The 17,504-nt window shown below is 45.1% G+C and overlaps 1 protein-coding gene across 1 annotated transcript in view; it reads left to right on the top strand.

Moving 5' to 3' along the window:
- Window positions 1-3,251: 3,251 nt before the first annotated feature.
- BATF (basic leucine zipper ATF-like transcription factor) overlaps window positions 3,252-17,504 on the top strand; it is a 24,268-nt gene continuing 10,015 nt past the window's right edge. The window contains exons 1-2 of the mRNA XM_008064154.1: window positions 3,252-3,562; window positions 5,783-5,887. Of these exons, the coding sequence (XP_008062345.1) occupies window positions 3,500-3,562; window positions 5,783-5,887 (168 nt within the window). The 5' untranslated portion in view covers window positions 3,252-3,499. The remainder of the gene's footprint in view (window positions 3,563-5,782; window positions 5,888-17,504) is intronic.

Below are 17,504 nucleotides of genomic sequence, written 5' to 3'. Positions count from 1 at the left end.
GGCCACTGCACTCCAGTCTGGGAGACAGAGTGAGACTCCAACTCAAAAAAAAAGAAAATTTGGGGCTGGGCATGGTGGCACAAGTCTGTAGTTCCAGCTACTTGGAAGGCTGAGGTGGAAGGATCGCCTGAGGCCAGCAGGTCAAGGCTGTGGTGGCTGTGAGCGTGCCCCTGCACTCCAGCCTGGGCAACAGAGTGAGATTCCAACTCAAAAAAAAAATTTTTGTTAAATAATTTATAATGAATACTATTAAATGAGACCCATCTTTCTATGTAGGAACTAATTTTGCATTTCTCTCTTCATTGGTCTCTGTTAAATATTTAATCAGCATATTGACTGAGAACCACAGAATCCAGCCAGCATTCATTCAATAAGTCTTTACTATCAAGTGATAAGATGTACAACAAGTTAAGACTCATCTGCACACTGTGACACTCAGAAAGACCTCTTTGGTTATTTGACTACTTTCTCTTCTCTCTACGAGGTCAGAGTCTCTGTCTTGTTCATATTTATGATTTCTGCTGTGTGATAGGTGAGAAAAAACTGTTAATTTAAATTGGCTAATATATAAATATGATTATTATTGCCCTTAGAGAGCTTTTGATATACTAAGGGTGAGAGAAGATATCTGATAATGCAGCTCATAAGTGCCATAAATCATAACCAAAATTGTATAGGAATTACTTTATACCCTTATTAACTTGACAACTATTTATCAGGCATCTTCAGGTACTGGGCACATGATTGCAAATAAGAGACACAATTCTGGCTTTCACATGGCCACTTTGCACCGCTTTTATCACTACCTGATTGGTCTATGCCACCAGCACCTTTTGCTTGGATCATTGATGCAATCGTCCAATGCTAGAATCCCAACTCATTTCCCTGCTCCAGCTTTGTTCCTCTCTCGACTGTGTCCAGAGACATCTCACTGAAGCCTGCATTAGAGGGTGTCATTCTTCTGCTCTGAAACCATCAATGGCTTCTCATCTGTAGGAGACTGCAGAAATGGTCCCAAGTCTTTCATTTTCTACTATCAAGAGGAGGATCCTGTTTGTCAGACCGTTGAGCCTGGGCTGGCCTTGTGACTTTCTTTGGCCAATAAAATGTGGCAAGTAGGGCTTTGTGCTAGTTCCCATTGAGCCTGAGTGGGCCTCAGGAGGCTTCGAATGCTTTTGCTCTGACTCTTGGCATCCTGCTAGCTACATCCTGCTCAGACAAGCCTGTTGGGGGATGAGAGGCCACATGGAGGAGAAACACCCCGGGCAAGGCCATGCTAGATCAATTATTAGCCAGCCGGTCAGCTGTCTGAGGACACATGACCAAGTCCAGCTGAGATCAGCCTAATCCAGCCTACATCCAAAGAACCACCCAGATGACCCACAGACTCATGAGCTAGATAAATAGCTTAAGCCAACAAGCTTGCTGGTTGTTAGGTAGAAAGTGCTAATTGATACACCCATCTCATTCAGAGAAAAAGTCAAACTATTTTCATTAACTGTATTCCCAGTGCACAGAGCATTAACTATTTCAGTGAATATTTGTTGACTAAATTAATAAATTCATATATGGTGTTAACATTCTAATGAGGGAAACAGGAGGAAAAAACTCAATTATCCAATAAAATAATCAGAAAATTTGACAAGTGTTACAGAGAAAATAAACAGTAGCTGGGGTAGACAATAAGAGTAGAGATGGAAGGGTGGACCCTCCGGCTTCCCAGGTCTTTCAGAATAAAAACTGGAGTCTTTATAGCAATCTCCAAAGCCCTACAGGCCTCACCCCATTACCTCACTGACCTCCATCTCCTGCCCCTCTCTGTCTCTCTCCTCCAGCTCCCCTGGTCTCCCTGCCGCTCCTGAAATACTCCAGTCGCTCTTCCCCTCAGGGCTCAGCTGACTCCCTCACCTGGACTGTTCTTTCCTGAGACACCCACACCATTCACTTCCTCCAGGTCTCTGCTCAGATATCTCCCTTTTATCAAGGCCTTCCTGACCACCCTGCAGAAATAACATCCCCCTGACGCCCAGAATTCCCTAACCCCCAAGCAATCCTACTTTATTTTTCTTCACAGGAAAGGAATTTCATTTCACTCAATTGACCCTTAGGCCGGGTGCGGTGCCTTATGCCTGTAATCCTAGCACTTTGGGAGGCCCAGGAGAGAGAATTTCTTGAGCCCAGGAGACCAGCCTGGGCAACAGAATAAGACCAAAATTTGGATAACTTCCTGTCAACCCGGAGATTAAGCAAGGCAAGCATTGGGCTCTGAGCCACGCTGGGAAGGAGGGAAAGCCTTCTTAACAAGTTGAAATGCCCAGGCGATCGTTAAATTGCTCACTGAGATCTTCACAAACATCAATGGCTTCTCATCTGCTTCTCAGGGCGAGGCAAGGAATAGCCGCCTTGCATGGTCCCGGGCATTCAAGCTCCTTGCAATAGCCCTGGGAGGTGGCGGGGCAGGCTGTCTCATCCTCCATTGACAGGTGCGCATAAAGAAGGTCACAGAGCTTAAGTGAGCTGCCCAAGGCCACAGACATACACGTGGTAGCACTAAAATTCATATCGTGGTTGGTCTGACTCCAAGTGTAGTACTTGCTTCACTATTTTTTTTACTGATTCTCCATTCTGGGCTCTGACCTAGTGACCTTGAATCATAAAGACCCAGGGTCAATCTTGATCTCAACACAGAAGGCATCTTTTATCTAAAGCCTGCGAGCACCCTGCCAGGAGGCCCAGGCAGGGGGAGGCTTCCCGAGCAGCACTTCCAGAGCCTCTCCTGGGACTTTCAGGTCCACCCTGCCCTCGTGTTCAAGGGCCAGGAATGGAGAATGCCCTGGGCTTACTTGACGCCCAGACGGCCAAGGCTGGCCGGACTGTGAGGGACAGGAACCCTCAGGGGTGGGCAGCTGCTTTTTCTGAACCCCCAGAAGGAAATCTCACTCTCGTGGCTTCACTTTGGTGTCAAAATCAAGTTGTGTGACAATGGAAACCTTTTCCCGACTGTTCTCCCCTCTGCCCATGTTGACAGAAGACGGACTTGCTAATTCTGGTTGGGGTTTTTCCCTGCTTGGGCTGTTTTTCTCTTTTATCTTCATCAATTGAAGATGTCTTTCAAACTGTCGGAAGGTATCTGGGGTTTTGTGTATTTTTTTTTTCTTTCGCATAATTCTGTAGGTCTTTTCCCAGATGTGTATTTTCTCTCTGCTTCACTTCTAGCTTGTTGAAGTTTCCGCCCATGTGACTTCCAGCGTGAGTTACCAGAAACCACAAGAGAGAGCGCGCAAGCCCCAAGCGGGCGACATGTCCCTGTGGGGAGCAGTCCTTCTGCACCCCAGAGAGAGCAGGACGCAGGGTCGGAGGTGGCTGCAGGGCAGGCAGGGGACACACCTGCAGGGGGTAGAGGGCTGGTGGCCTGACAGCAGCCAGGAAGGGAGGCCCGCGGTGACCAGAGAGCCCAGAGGTGCCCGGGGCTGCGTGTGGGAGCCGGAAGAGCCCAGCCATGCCTCACAGCTCCGACAGCAGCGACTCCAGCTTCAGCCGCTCTCCTCCCCCTGGCAAACAGGTAGAGTCCCCTTCCCCTCTCTCCTCCTTCTGATTCTCCTAAGGGGGTGGGGGGCAAGGAGAGGGACAGGCTGCCTTGTCCTGCCTAGGTAGCCAGGGAGTGAGGAAGTGGCTGGTGGCATCAGCTCTCTGTTAGACTGGGCGTTTGCTATGAAGCAGGCTTATTGGTGGAGACCCTCATTCTTCACCCATTCTGCCGAAGCCCCTCCTCCTCTGCATTCCCAGATGGTACCTACAGCCTCTACCTCCCAGGGGCTCCCACCCCACAAAGCTTTCTAGGAAGCACAGCGGAGGATGAACTCCGAAGAGCTCGGAGGCAAGTCTACTGTTCAAGGCAGCAGCAAAGTGAGAGGAGGAGTTTCCCAGGGGCTGCTGGCATGTACAGCTCAAATTCTAGAGTTGTGGTTTCCCAGGAGAGCACCAACAGGGCAAGAGAGAAGAGCGGTCAGGGAAAAGAGAAAAAGCAAGTTAGCAGGTTAGGAGGGGAAGCCCACGAGCACAGAAGGCTCTCTCTGCCGGGCACTGCACCTGCTGCCAGTGCAGCCAGCAGGGAGGGATGCCAGAGCTCCGGCCATGCCTCCCCATTCAGCCTGTGGGCAGGAAGGAAATGAGGAGGCGACTGGAAACTCGTGGAGACATCTGTTAGCATCCCAGCTGCAGGAAAACCAGAGAGACTAAGGTAGGGCTTCTGGGATCACCTAGAGTCCAGAACGTTTTCGGCTTGAGGATTGCAAAAGAACGGAGCCCCGGCCCACCTCACTGCTTCTGGGATGCTCTTCTGGCCACACGCTTGTCATCCCTTGCCACGAGAAGCCCTCCTCTTTCTCACCCGTATCCATGGATTAAAACCTTCCCCACCCTTGTGGTTTAAAAACTGCATCCTTCCCTGAGTTCACATCTCCAGGTGGGTTTTCAAAATGCTGTAGCCACATTAAAAGTACACACACATCGAACACAGCATCCATCCTAAGCATCTAACAACAGAGCAGCAGGACAGAAGTCCTGGCAGAGACCCCCAGGGGGCAAACAGTCCAGTCCTCTGCCCAAGGTGCTATCAGAGTGGCTCTGACTGCCTGGAAGTTGGTGCTCTTCTTAGGAAGGAAATTAATCATGGGTTCCATGGTAACCTAGTGCCCTGTCCCCCTCAGAGGAAGCATACTTACTTCCTATGTAACCCAACACCCGCCTCCTGCAATGGCCTGGGAATATTGGACATGTTGGTGAGACCAAGGCTTGGTGAGCTCAGAGCCCTGCCCTGGTATCTGTGTCCCTCCAGCCTGTGGAGAATGGGGAGGGAACAGGAGGGGAGCTACAGAAGGGCTTCACCCAGACTCCTACACTTACCCTGCAGCATCTGGGGAGAGCTGGGGTGAACCTCTCTGCCCAAGCTGAAGACATGCCCGTCTATGGGTGTAATCAGAGAACGCCCTAAGTTCCCCTTATCCTCCCAAGCACCCCTCCACTACCTGCCACAGCCAGGTCACCTCCACCATTGATCTTGTTCTTCTTGACATCTCTGTGCTCAGGGCCATGGGAAACATCAAGGTGGCTGAGCACCGAGGCAACGAAGGCAGATCTGGGATGGGCCCTCGGGTCAGGGATGCAGCAGAAGACCCCCTGGGGTGCAAAGCCATGAGGTTGCTAGTAGTGGGGGTCTTGGGAGGGCACCAGGCTTGGCACCAGAAGATGCAGCCCTCGCTGCCCACCATGAGCCCATGGGCAATCTCTCAGAGCCTCAGTGTCCTCACATGGAAAATGGAAATAACAATGTCCACTTCACAGCATCGGGGAATTAAACAAGAACACCTCTGAAAGAGCACTTGCACAGAGGTTGGCACACAGTAGGCGCTCAACAAAGTTGTGAAGAAAAAAAACAGCTGAAAGAACACCAAGAAAATTTTAGGCTAAAAAGTGAGAGGGAGTCTGGAGCAGCCCTGGAGGGCAGAGGTGAGAAAACACACTTCATCTCCTTCACCATTTTGGCCAGCTACACCCCTGTTGAGGCCTCCAGCCTCTTGCCTTTTTCCTGTAGCTATTGGTCAGAAGTCATAGTGCCCTGGAGGTGAATAACAGGGCATGAGGAAGAGCTCTCCCTTGAGCATGGAGCAGCCATGAAGGGAGGAGACAAGGAAGGGGAATGGATGGACGCCCCCACCCAGCGAGCAGCTCCTCTTGGAGGAGAGCGCAGGCTTGCCCATTTCTTATGGTCTCTGCTTCCCAGGACTCATCCGATGATGTGAGAAAAGTGCAGAGAAGGGAGAAAAACCGCATTGCCGCCCAGAAGAGCCGGCAGAGGCAGACGCAGAAAGCTGACACCCTGCACCTGGTGAGTGTTTGGGTCTTTCTTCACCCTCCTGAGCCCCTGGCCTTGCCCCCACCCAGACTAGAGCTCTGCTTCTGGCTATGTGGAGATGCATATGTGGGAAGATACATGGATGGCGAGGGTGTGGGGTGAGGTGGGAGAGGAGGCTTTCCTACAAGTAGTGCTCTAGAAGGTTCTGTAGCAGGGAAAGGGCCAGGAGGCTGAACAGAGAAATGAGCCTTTCTGCCCCAGGAGGACTCAAGGACTGGGTGAGCTGGGTGTGAGAAGCCCAGAGGCTGAGCGGAAGGCAGGACCACTGCTCAGGGGTGGGCAGCCAGAGAGCACCCCATCCTTCCTGAGCCATTGAGGGCAGAAGGCAGAGTTGTCTTTGGGGGGAACTTAGAAGATGATAAGTCCTTTGGGGGAGCCTGTTATGTTTCAGTACAAAGATCACACATAGACTCATCCCTTGGGAGGGTAGCTGGACAACCAGCCAAATATATCGAGGACAAGTCCTCTTTTCTGGGCATCATTAAACGTTTTATTTGGAAATTTCTGTCTTTAATGCTATCCCAAGCGGTCTGTGAAAGATGCAGCTTCAAGTGCACTTATCTGGGGCGGTCATCATCCTGGCTGAGCTGCCTCTGGTCCCACATTTTTCTAGAGAAAGTCTTGGTTGAATTGCGGTTCCCCTGGTGGTGCAAGGCCCTAGTCAGTGTCTCTCGTTCTGGTCGTGAACTGCCTAAGCAGTGTCTCCTCCTCATCTCTCGAATCTTACTGCCTTAGCACTCTGCCCCTAGTTTGGTTCTTGTTCACCCAACTCCTATTCACTGGCTCCTTCCTCTCCATCCCCTCATCCCTTCTGCTAGCAGCTCCGCCATCCCGGCCTTCCTCCTGAAGCATCCCCACACCTCTCAACCTCGTCATTCCTTTCTGTGGAAGTACAATTGGCAGCAAAAATGAATAAGCTAGCACTTATTTGGGCGATTAGCAAGGCAATCGACCAGTTAGAAAGGCTGTTTTAACTTTATCAAGAATAAATAAGATGTTGTTTTGGGGGTGGGGGCGAGGAAGGTGCTTCCTTTAGCTTTCTATGGAAACAGAAAGCAGCCGCACCAACATCTCGGATGCTGGTGTTTTATTTGAAGTGTATTCGGCATGTCCTTCATTACACACTAACCTAGTCTTAAGTTCTTAAGTATTTGTGAAGTTGAAAAAAAGAATGTGTGAGCAGCGAGTCTGAGCCAGCTGTGATCAGCAGTCGAAAGCCAAGTTGCTGGTGGCTCTGCTGCCTGTGTGCTCTCCGTGGTGCATGTGGCTTGGGTCTCACCACACTCCGGCTTACTGTTAAGCTTGAACATCTAGAACCCTTCCCTTGGTCGCCATCAGAGTCTGACTCAGTCTTTTGTAGAGAAAGTCAGCAAACAAATATATAAAAATCTAAAAGGTCACAATCTTCTTTCTATACAAGTAGACAAGGGTCTGGGACTGCAAACTGCTATAAGCCTTTTAAATTTATAATGCACACTTTTTTTTTTGAGTTTGGGTCTCACTCTGTTGCCCAGGCTGGAGTGCAATGGCATGATTACGGTATCATACACACACGTTTAAGTGGAAAGTGAGTGTGGCTCAGCCGCTCTGTGGTCAGAGGACAGGGTCTGAATCCCTGTGCTGTCACTCGTCTGTGTGATGACCTCAGAGATATTCTTAACCTCGCTCAGACTTGGTTTCCTTTTATTTGCCCTGCAATTAAGAGACAGTTATTCTTTTCATGACTTTTCTCTTTGATAGATTTCACATATAAGAACGAGAAAACTGTCTCATCACCTCTATAATTTATGTGACAGAAAATAGACATTACGCACTATATATTTCACACTGTTTTCCATGTCAAAGAGAAAAATGGCAAGGAAATAAGAAATTATAAAGAATTTATCTGATAAAGTTGCAGGGCATATTCTAAGGGCCTGGAGTCAGTATTGATGACCTTGTTTTATCTTATGATTAAATTGTATTCAGTATACTTAATTTGGCTAAGAACTAGAGTAGTCATTAATTAAAATGGAATAAAATAAATAAAATGGAAAATAACAGTAACTACCTCATAGAAACAGTGCATATGGTGAGCTCAACACAGTGTCTGGCATACAATAACCACTCAAAAAATTAAGTATACTAAGAGTAATAATAAACTGGGCTCGGTGGCTCAGCCTGTAATCCCGCACTTTTGGGAGGGTGAGGTGAGTGGATTGCCTGAGCCCATGGGTTCGAGACCCGCCTGGGCAACTTGGCGAGATCTCATCTCTACAATAAAGCAAAAATTAGCCGGGTATGGTAGCACGCGCCTGTAGTTCCAGCTATTGGAAGGCTGAGGTGGAAGGATCACCGGAGCCCAGCAGGTCGAGGCTGCAGTGGCCGGGAGCGGCCACTGCACTCCAGTCTGGGCGACAGAGTGAGACTCCAACTCAAAAAAAAAAAAAAAAGAGTAATAATAATAATTGTTATCAGAAACATGATAAATAATCCCAACTAAGATTGTATGCACACGCACACACACACACAATCACAGAATCTCAGGATTGAAATTTTATTCGTTTGTTATTTATTTTTTTGAGACAGAATCTTGCTCTGTTGTCCAGGCTGAAATGCAGTGGTGCGATTATAGCTCACTGCAGTCTTGACCCCCTGGGCTCAAATGATCCTCCCACCTCAGTCCCCAAAAGGCTGGGACTATAGGTGCACACCACCATGCCCACCTAATTTTTTATTTTTTGTAGAGACAGAGGTCTCACTGTGTTGCCAAGCTGGGCTTGAACTCTTGGCTTCAAGTGGTCCGACAGCCTCCACCTCCTAGAGGTCCGGAATTATAGGCATAAAACATTGCACCATCTTGACAGATTTCTTAACGTCTAGATGTTTCAGACACACTTTTCATGCCTGAGACTTCTCCACAGCACCCCCGCTGAAGGTCCCCAGTGTATACTTGGTACTTCTGGTGATGGAGAGCCTCTTCCTGCCTAACCCACAATTTATAGGGAGTCTTACCTGTCTCAAGCTGCACCCATCTCCCTATAAATTCAAGCCACTGGTCTTTGCCCAACCCCTTGGGTCATAGCAATGAAGGTTGGATATATGTTTTTTTGCTGCAGCAAAATTTTCAACTCTGACTCAGTCACCTTGCTCTGTGAGACAAAAGTCAGAAGCAACAGATTCAGCCCATCTCAATGTGCTAGTCAAGGCAGAGCAGCTGAGTCACCCTCACTTTCCACTGAAAAATAACATGATCGTACCACTGCACTCCAGCCTGGGCAACAGAGCCAGACCCAAACTCAAAAGAGATATATGTACTATAAACTTAAAAGTTGCATAGCAGTTTGCCAGTCTCAGGACCTTGTCTACTTGTACAGAAGGAAGATTCTGTCCTTTTATGCTTTTATTTATTGTGCTTGCTCTAAAAATACTGAGTCATGACTCTGGAGCCAGCCTCAGTCTCCAGAACGCTCCCATCTTCCTCTGCTCCTCCCCTACTCCCTTCCTGTGAGCACTGCAGTGTTCATCTTTACTTTTTGCCCAGTGAGGAGGTCACTTCAGAGTTGCCACAGCAAGCCTGCAGCCCGCTGTCAAGGCAACTTATGTTTCTTGGCTTTAGGTGGAAGCTTCTGGCAGCAACATGTTCTTCTGCAACCATCAAGCAGAGCATTTGCCTGCGGTGTGGAATCTTCATTTCCTCTCAGACGATAGTCACTCACCTTCTCCGCCCATCAGCCTCTTAATTCTGCTTGTGAGCCAGGCAGAAAGTCTTCTTGCTCACCGTTGTGTCTCAGGGTTTAGTGCCTGGTGTGCCCTTGACTCCTTTCCTTGCTTGGCTGCAATGTGAGGTTCTCGCATCATCCTCTGACCCTCAGATAGTCATAGGACTCATCTACCCACCCAAAGAAAATACAAAGCCCTGAAACCATAAAGGAAAAAGTTGACATCCAATACTCGTACACATAAAAGTGAACTTGTCTATGTAAATCAGAAAACTGTATGTGAACTCTACAGACCAGGATTTGGAAGCTGCTACGAACACAGTATCAAATAAGGACCATGTTAATATTAGGGTTTTAGCCTCATATGTAGTGTGGTGATGTCTTTTTGGTTTCAACTGTTTTCACTGTTGTGTGCCTTAAAATACCAAAGCAATTATCTTGTTTCTCCAGGGAGAGTGTGGGATGTTCAGTATCTATCCTATAAATGGCTTACACCAAGACACTGCGTGTTGATTGCTTTTAAAAATAACAGAGTAGGGAAGGAGGCTTTTTTGATGATTGTGTTATAATAATCCCCAGCCTTGTCTGCCCTGACAGAAAAAGCATCGGGTGACTCTTTTCATAATTGTGACATCAATGAGCAGAGTCCACATTCTGTTTTGATTCTGCTTTGGTTGAGCATCTCACACAAGCACCATCACACCAAGTTCCTTTTCACCCACAGACGACAGGGTCCAAAATGAGAAAGGCATAACTTGACCAGGTAGTTTCTAAAAGGTATCAGTAGCTAATAAGTGGATCTAAGATCATCAGCTAAAAGTTGTTGGAAATACTAGGAGAATTCAGTCAGTTTCTAAAATTAATACAAAAGTAATCACTTCCCTACATGCAAACCATAACCAGTCGGAAAAGTTAAGTAAAGAGAGATCCTATTTATAATATCAAAAACAACAAATGGAAGGAAGGAATAAACTTAATACAAAAATATGAAGGACTTGACTTTATTTTAAATTATTCTAAATGACTGTTAAAAGATTCTAGTAATTGGAATAGCAGTTTTCTTTAAATTAATCTATGAATGCAATGTGATCCCAATAAAAATCCAAAGGGTTTTCTGGGATTTGGGGAGGAACTAGACGAACTATTTTAAGTTTCCAGTGAAAAAGAACCATGTGAAAATTGTCAGGAAAATACTACACAAGAAAGGTAACAAGAAAAGGTTAGTGGACCAAGATATTAAAACGAACTACAAATACAGAAATTAAAACAGCATGAAAAAGACAGAACATTGAGCAGAAAAGAATACAGAAACAGACTCACAAGCAAATTCAAATTTTGAGACCCAAATACATATGTCATTTTCTAAGATGCAAGTACAAACACAAAACTATCAGGATGGTATTTCAAACCAATAAAAGAAAGCTGAATGATTCAATTAATAGAATAGAGATAACTGACAATCACTTGGGGGTGGGAGGAAGCTGGATCCTCTGTTTCTTATAGAATATACACAGATTAAACGTAAAAAAAAATTTCGCAAAAGAAAACTAAAGAAATTTGAAAATACACATGAGCATTAAAAAATTTACCCTGGAATGAACACTTTTTTTCCAAATAAAATACAAAACCCTGAAGCCATAAAGGAAAAGATTGAGATATATTACCTTTGTGCATAAAAAGTGAAATTTTCCATATAAATCAACAATACTATATGCAAAATCAAAGGCAAATTACAAACTGGAAAAAAATATCTGCCACACATACGACTAAAAAAGGCATGTTTACCTAGTATATGATCTTTTATGAATAGGAAATGATTAACAACTCAAAATTGAACAATGATTATGAATAGACCATTTGCAGAAAGAGAAATAAATGGCAAAGAAATATGTGAAAAAATGCTTGACCCCACTTACTTAGAAAAATGCCGATTAAAACAACAGTAAGACTGACAAAGATGAAAAGCGTTGCTGATATACAGTGTTACTAAGGCAATGGAGAAACTGGTGCCATAACATGTGGCTAGTAGGAGTACAGCCATACAAACCCATTAGATTGCAATGTGACCGTGTTCATCTAAATTATGAGTGTACGTACCCTGTGACTCTGCAATTTGATGTCTATTCAGACACGTATCCACAGATCCCACAACTCTGTACCATGTAAAGATAATCACTGCTGCATTGTTTCTTATAAGAAAGACTGAAAACAGCTAAATATCCCTCAATTAGGGAGTGATTACATAAATTACAACTTGTCCATTCCAGGGAATATTGTGGAGCTGGTAAAACAGAGTTGCATCTGAAAGTGCTAATCTGTACAGTTTATCAAGTACTGATAAGGGAAAAGTTATGAATACGGCACATAATTTGCTCCCATCTATGTTTTCAATTTTAAAAAAGAGTCCATATAGGTGCATACATGTAAATGTGAAAAACATTTCAAAAACATTACCAAAAAAGTGTTGATATATTTATTTTTGAGAGGGAAGACTGACTAACGTTCTAAAGCAGGAGAGAAGTACTTTGCATTTTTTACTTTTAAAATATAACTTGAGGCTAGGCACGGTGGCTCAAAATACCTGTAATTCCAGCATTTTGGGAGGCTGAGGCAGGGGGATTGCTTGAGCCCCGGAGTTTGAGAACAGCCTGGACAACATAGCGAGACCTTGTCTCTACAAAAATCAAAAAATTAGCTGACTGTGGTAGTGCATGCCTGTAGTTCTAGCTACTCTAGAGGCTGAGGTGGGAGGATTGCCTGAGCCCTGAGGCTGTGGTGAGCCATGATAGCACCGCTGCACTCCAGCCTGAGTGACAAAGTGACATGCCAACTCAAAAATAAAAAATAAAATCTAGTTTGAGGGTTTTATAAATACGGCTTTTATTTTTATAATATAGATATCAAAATTCTCAACACTGATCATTCCTACATATACATTAGGATGATTTCTTTTTTAATTTTGACATCAAACACTGAATAGTCTTCCACGGTGACATTTCATCCCTTGAACATCCTGTGTAAATATCTCAGTCCTTCAGAAGAACCAACTGTCAGTGGGTTTGGGTGACTCTGAGTTCCACAGTACTAGGCAAGCCACTGTCAGGGCTGGCAGATGGGTTTCCTTGTGTGGCTCCCCTGTTTGACTGTAGTGGCTCTTAGGACTTTGCAGCAGGAAGGAGTTTTAGTCCATTTCCAGGGTCAGTGGAAAAGAGACTTGAGATAAATTAGGAAGCTTCCTTCATCAACCAGCTAAAAGTGTTGGGGAGCAGCGTGAGCTCAGAGCTGTGCTGTTGACACATCAATTTGGCCTAAGGCAGGAGCTGGAAGTCCACTGCCCAAGATGCAAACAAGGGATGGGGGTGGGCCCAGTGCTAGCTGGAGACTGCTCCTGACGTCTCACTCCAGGTTTAGATAAGCAAGAGGTTCATGGGTTCCAGGGGATGTGTTTAATGTCACTATGATAGAAAAATCCTGATGTATATTAGGCATTCAATGGAGCTTTGAGCTAATGTAAGAAATAGGTATGCAGGCCGGGCACAGTGGCTCACGCCTATAATCCCAGCACTTTGGGAGGCTGAGGTAAGAGGATTGCCTGAACCCAGGGCTTCAAGATCAGCCTTGGCAACTTGGCGAGACCTCATCTCTACAATTAAAAAAAAAATTAGTCGGTTATGATGGCACATGCCTGTAGTTCCAGCTTGGAAGGCTGAGGCCGAAGGATCACCTGAGCCCAGATGGTCAAGGCTGTGGTGTCCATGAGGAGCCACTACTGTCCAGCCTGGGCAACAGAGTGAGACTCAAAAAAAAAAAAAAAAGAAGAAGAGAAAAGAAATTGGTATTCACAGTTGAAGGAAAATTAAGTAATTGAGGAAAAGCAGCTCAGTAGAGAAGTCAGCCTCCAGGGAAGGCCTCTGTGCGGCAGCATTATCGCTCTCGGCTTTCTGGGGAGGCCTGGGAAAGAAGGCGTTCATGGTCCTGTTTCACTCTGAAGTCTCTTTGCCCTCTCTGGGAGATCCCGTCATCATGTTTGTTGGCATAGAGAAACCATAGGTCAATAAGACACTAAAGGAATGTTCTGGCTAGTTCTACTTTTAAGAAGTTTGATATGGTTGGGTGTGGTGGCTCATGCCTGGAATCCCAGTACTTTGGGAGGCAGAAGCGAGAGGATTGCCTGAGCCCAGGAGTTTGAGATCAGCCTAGGCAACTTGGCGAGATTGTGTCCCTACAATAAATCAAAAAAATTAGCCAGGCATGGTGGCATGCACCTGTGGTTCCAGCTACTTGGAAGAGTGAAGCAAAAGGATTGCCTGAGCACAGCAGGTCGAGGCTGTAGTGGCTGTGATCATGCCACTGCACTCCAACCTGGGTGACAGAGTGAGACTCCAACACACACATACATATAAAGAAGTTCAATGTAAAATCATTGGAAAGGAGATGCATCTCTTGTGTCTCTAGTGCTATTAATCTCTTTTTAAAAGCATATTCATTGAACACATGACTATATTTTAGCCACTGTACAGTAACTGTACTCCCTGCAGTATCTCATTTAATCCACATAAAACCTTACTTCATAATTCCTTGTATTAGGTTAAGTGACTTGTCCAAAGTTACACAGCTTGTAACTAGGTCTGGCTGACTCAGAATTCACTTTTCTAACCATTAAGTTACACTGCCTCTCTTCAAACTCTCATGAAGATGCAATCATCTTTTCTAACCGACATCTTCCTTGAATCTCTTCCTGAATTTGTGTGTGTGTGTGTGTGTGTGTGTGTGTGTGTGTGTGTGTGTGTGTGTTTTAAGCAACATCCTCCAAAATTCACACTTTTCCCAGTCACCAATAGACCTGTTCAACAAAGTAAAGACATCTTTCTGTATCAACTGAAACCTGTTTTTGAGAAGGCTGTGTAGCGATATTAACATCTTACATGGGAATAACCTTTGAAACAACAATTCCATTTACAAGAGTTGTAAGAAAAAATGATTTATAATTTATCATTATTTGTGGGTAGTAAACACTTTATCAATGCTATAAAATTGGAAAGGTGGCCTACAACAGGGAATTAGGCATATTGTGGTGAATTTATACAATCACATTTTATGCTGGCAATAAAAATGGCTATGTAGTTCTGTATTTCTCAATATAGCAAGATGTCAATGATGTAGCGTTGAGTGAAAAAGTTCAATGACAAAAAGTATGCAGAGTATAATCCCGCCAATGTAAAATATGTGGGTTTGGGGCATGGGTGCACATATCGGAGATGACTGAAAGGAGATTCTTCAAATGTTAGTAGTGGCGATTTCTGAGTGGCTGAGTTTGGGTAGCTTACATTACCCTTAGCACTTTTCTGCATTTTGTATTATAAAACATGTGTGCCAGTTTAAAAAATCAGAATTAAAAAATAGACTCTTTGCACTTGGGAAGGAAAAACCTGTTAAGGCAGTCCCCATCCCTGACTGCTTGTCTCACTGCTGACAGGTCAGCATGGCTGTGTCTGGGAGGCATAGGGGAAAGAAGGTCAGCTCTTCCCTGGCCTCGACATCGCAAAGAATGCCTGTCCAAGCGGGATTCCAGTCCCAGGCCACACGCTGACACCTACCCATTCAGCAGACGTCTTCACAGAACTGTTCTCAGCAGCGCCCAAGCTTCAGTCGCTCGAGAAGGGTGGGAGAGTCTCGCCAAAGAGCCCCGCCCAAGCTGCTTGAAGATTTTTCTTAGCCTCCTCTGTTGAACTCAGTCAGGCCCCAGCTGCCTTGTGGGGTGGGCTAGGTCCATAGGCAAAGGCCCCTTCAAGTTGTGAGATAACTTCAGTTTGGACCATCATGGGTCTGGTGGCTTGTGCAGGAAATAACATCATTATGGTCATACTACCTATAAAGAACCACAGGATTAAACAGGAACTCAGAGATCCTTCAAGCCAACCTTTCTCGTAGGTGAATGAGAAAACTGACGTCTTTCTCAAAGATACCCGAGACCCAAGTCTCTTGCTTTCCCAACAGTCTGCTTTTGTTTTGTGTTACTTTGCTGAAAAGAGCTGTGCTACACAGGTGGTGTCATTCATATATGGCTTTTGGCAAAGAAGGCTGAGAAGTAGGCCATTAACTAGAACACTTGAACAACCTAGACACCCATCAGCTCGGAAACCCAAGTCTACCACAGGAGGCCAGAAAGAGGGCAAGTCCAAGGCCAATGGGGACAGAAGTCTAAATGTTTCTTTATTTAAAAGAGATTTGAAAGCTGTAATCCAAAATGTAAAAAGACAGAGATATATTGGGGAAAGTATTTGCATCAAATTAAATAAATGAAGATTTAATATTTATACTACAGAAAGAATATCTTTTTAAAGAAAAACATCAAGACTCCAATAGGTTAAGTGGGCAGAGGCTATGAACAGAGAGATTACATAATATTTTTCCTACCAGAATGAAAACACCCTCATTTCCTATTCTGAGTATGAAAATGATATGCACTTAAGGCAGGGTTTCTCAACTCTAGTGCTCTTGACATTTTGAGTCCAATAATTCTTTGTTGTGGGGGGTTGTAAAACATAAGCGCTACCCACCAGAAGTCAGTAGAACATCCCTCCACGAGAGTTATGACAACCAAAAATATTTCTAGAACTTGCCAAATGTCCCCTGCAGGGCAAAATCACTTCTGGTTGAGAATGTTACGTTGAGGATACAGTCACATTTCAGAAAGTTGTCCCTCTTCCTTAATAACTGACATTTTATAATGAAATTAAGAAAACTTCTGAAAGCTAGCTGGCAAAAAATAAATTATTTAAAATTATCACACCTGGATGATGGTGAGTTTGTAGCAAAATTGATAGATGCGTTCACTTCTGGTGACATTACGTATTTTACACAACCATTATACCAATGCTTATCAGGAACTGGAAGATTGGTGGTGTCCTTTGCTCCGTTAATCTCCCTGCTAGGAATTTATCTTAGGAAATCATTGGACAAAGACAAAACCCAGTGTGCACCAAGATGTTCATTCCAGCATTATTTATAACAGCAACATTTTGATAATAGCCAAAATGTCACAAGACCTTTTTAAGCAAATTGTGAGTCATCAATTCCATGACATAGTCATTAAAAATAATAATTATGGGCTGGGCGCAGTGGCTCAAGCCTGCAATCCCAGCACTTTGGGAGGCGGAGGTGAGTGGATTGCCTGAGCGATCCCAGGACCAGCCTAGGCTACTTGGTGAGACCTTGTCTCTACAATAAATAAAAAAACTAGCCGGGTGTGGTAGCATGTGCCTGTAGTTCCAGCTACATGGAAGGCTGAGGTGGAAGGATCGCCTGAACTCAGCCACGTCGAGGCTGCAGTCGCTGTGAGCGTGCCACTGCACTCCAGTTTGGGCAACAGAGTGAGACTCCGACTCAAAATAATAATAATAATTATCATTATTACATATTATTATTATTATTATTATGGTGATTGTGTAGATGGGAGAAAGTTGTGACAGGATGAAAAATACAAATTGTATATATACTATGGTTGAGACTTTAAAAATAAGTATGCATGTTTGTTTCAAACAATGAAATGGCAATATGTACAAATGAAAATAGTTGTGTTAGGGAACTAAGACCAAGGGTGTTTTTCATTTTTAAAAATATCTTGAAGCTGGGCTCGGTGGCTCAGCCTATAATCCCGCGCCTTAGGAGGTTGAGGTGAGTGGATTGTCTGAGCCCATGGGTTCGAGACCCGCCTAGGCAACTTGGCGAGACCTCATCTCTACAATAAATCAAAAAATTAGCCGGGCGTGGTAGCACACGCCTGTAGTTCCAGCTACTTGGAAGGCTGAGGCAGAAGGATCTCCGGAGCCCAGCGGGTCGAGGCTGCAGTAGCCGAGAGCGGCCACTGCACTCCAGTCTGGGCGACA

The sequence above is a fragment of the Carlito syrichta genome, unplaced genomic scaffold (assembly GCF_000164805.1).
Source record: "Carlito syrichta isolate Samal-C Ts95f unplaced genomic scaffold, Tarsius_syrichta-2.0.1 Scaffold307214, whole genome shotgun sequence".
In the NCBI taxonomy this organism is placed as follows: Eukaryota; Metazoa; Chordata; class Mammalia; order Primates; family Tarsiidae; genus Carlito; species Carlito syrichta.
The sequence above is the reverse complement of the archived record's forward strand: the minus strand, read 5'-3'. Positions and strand labels throughout refer to the sequence as shown.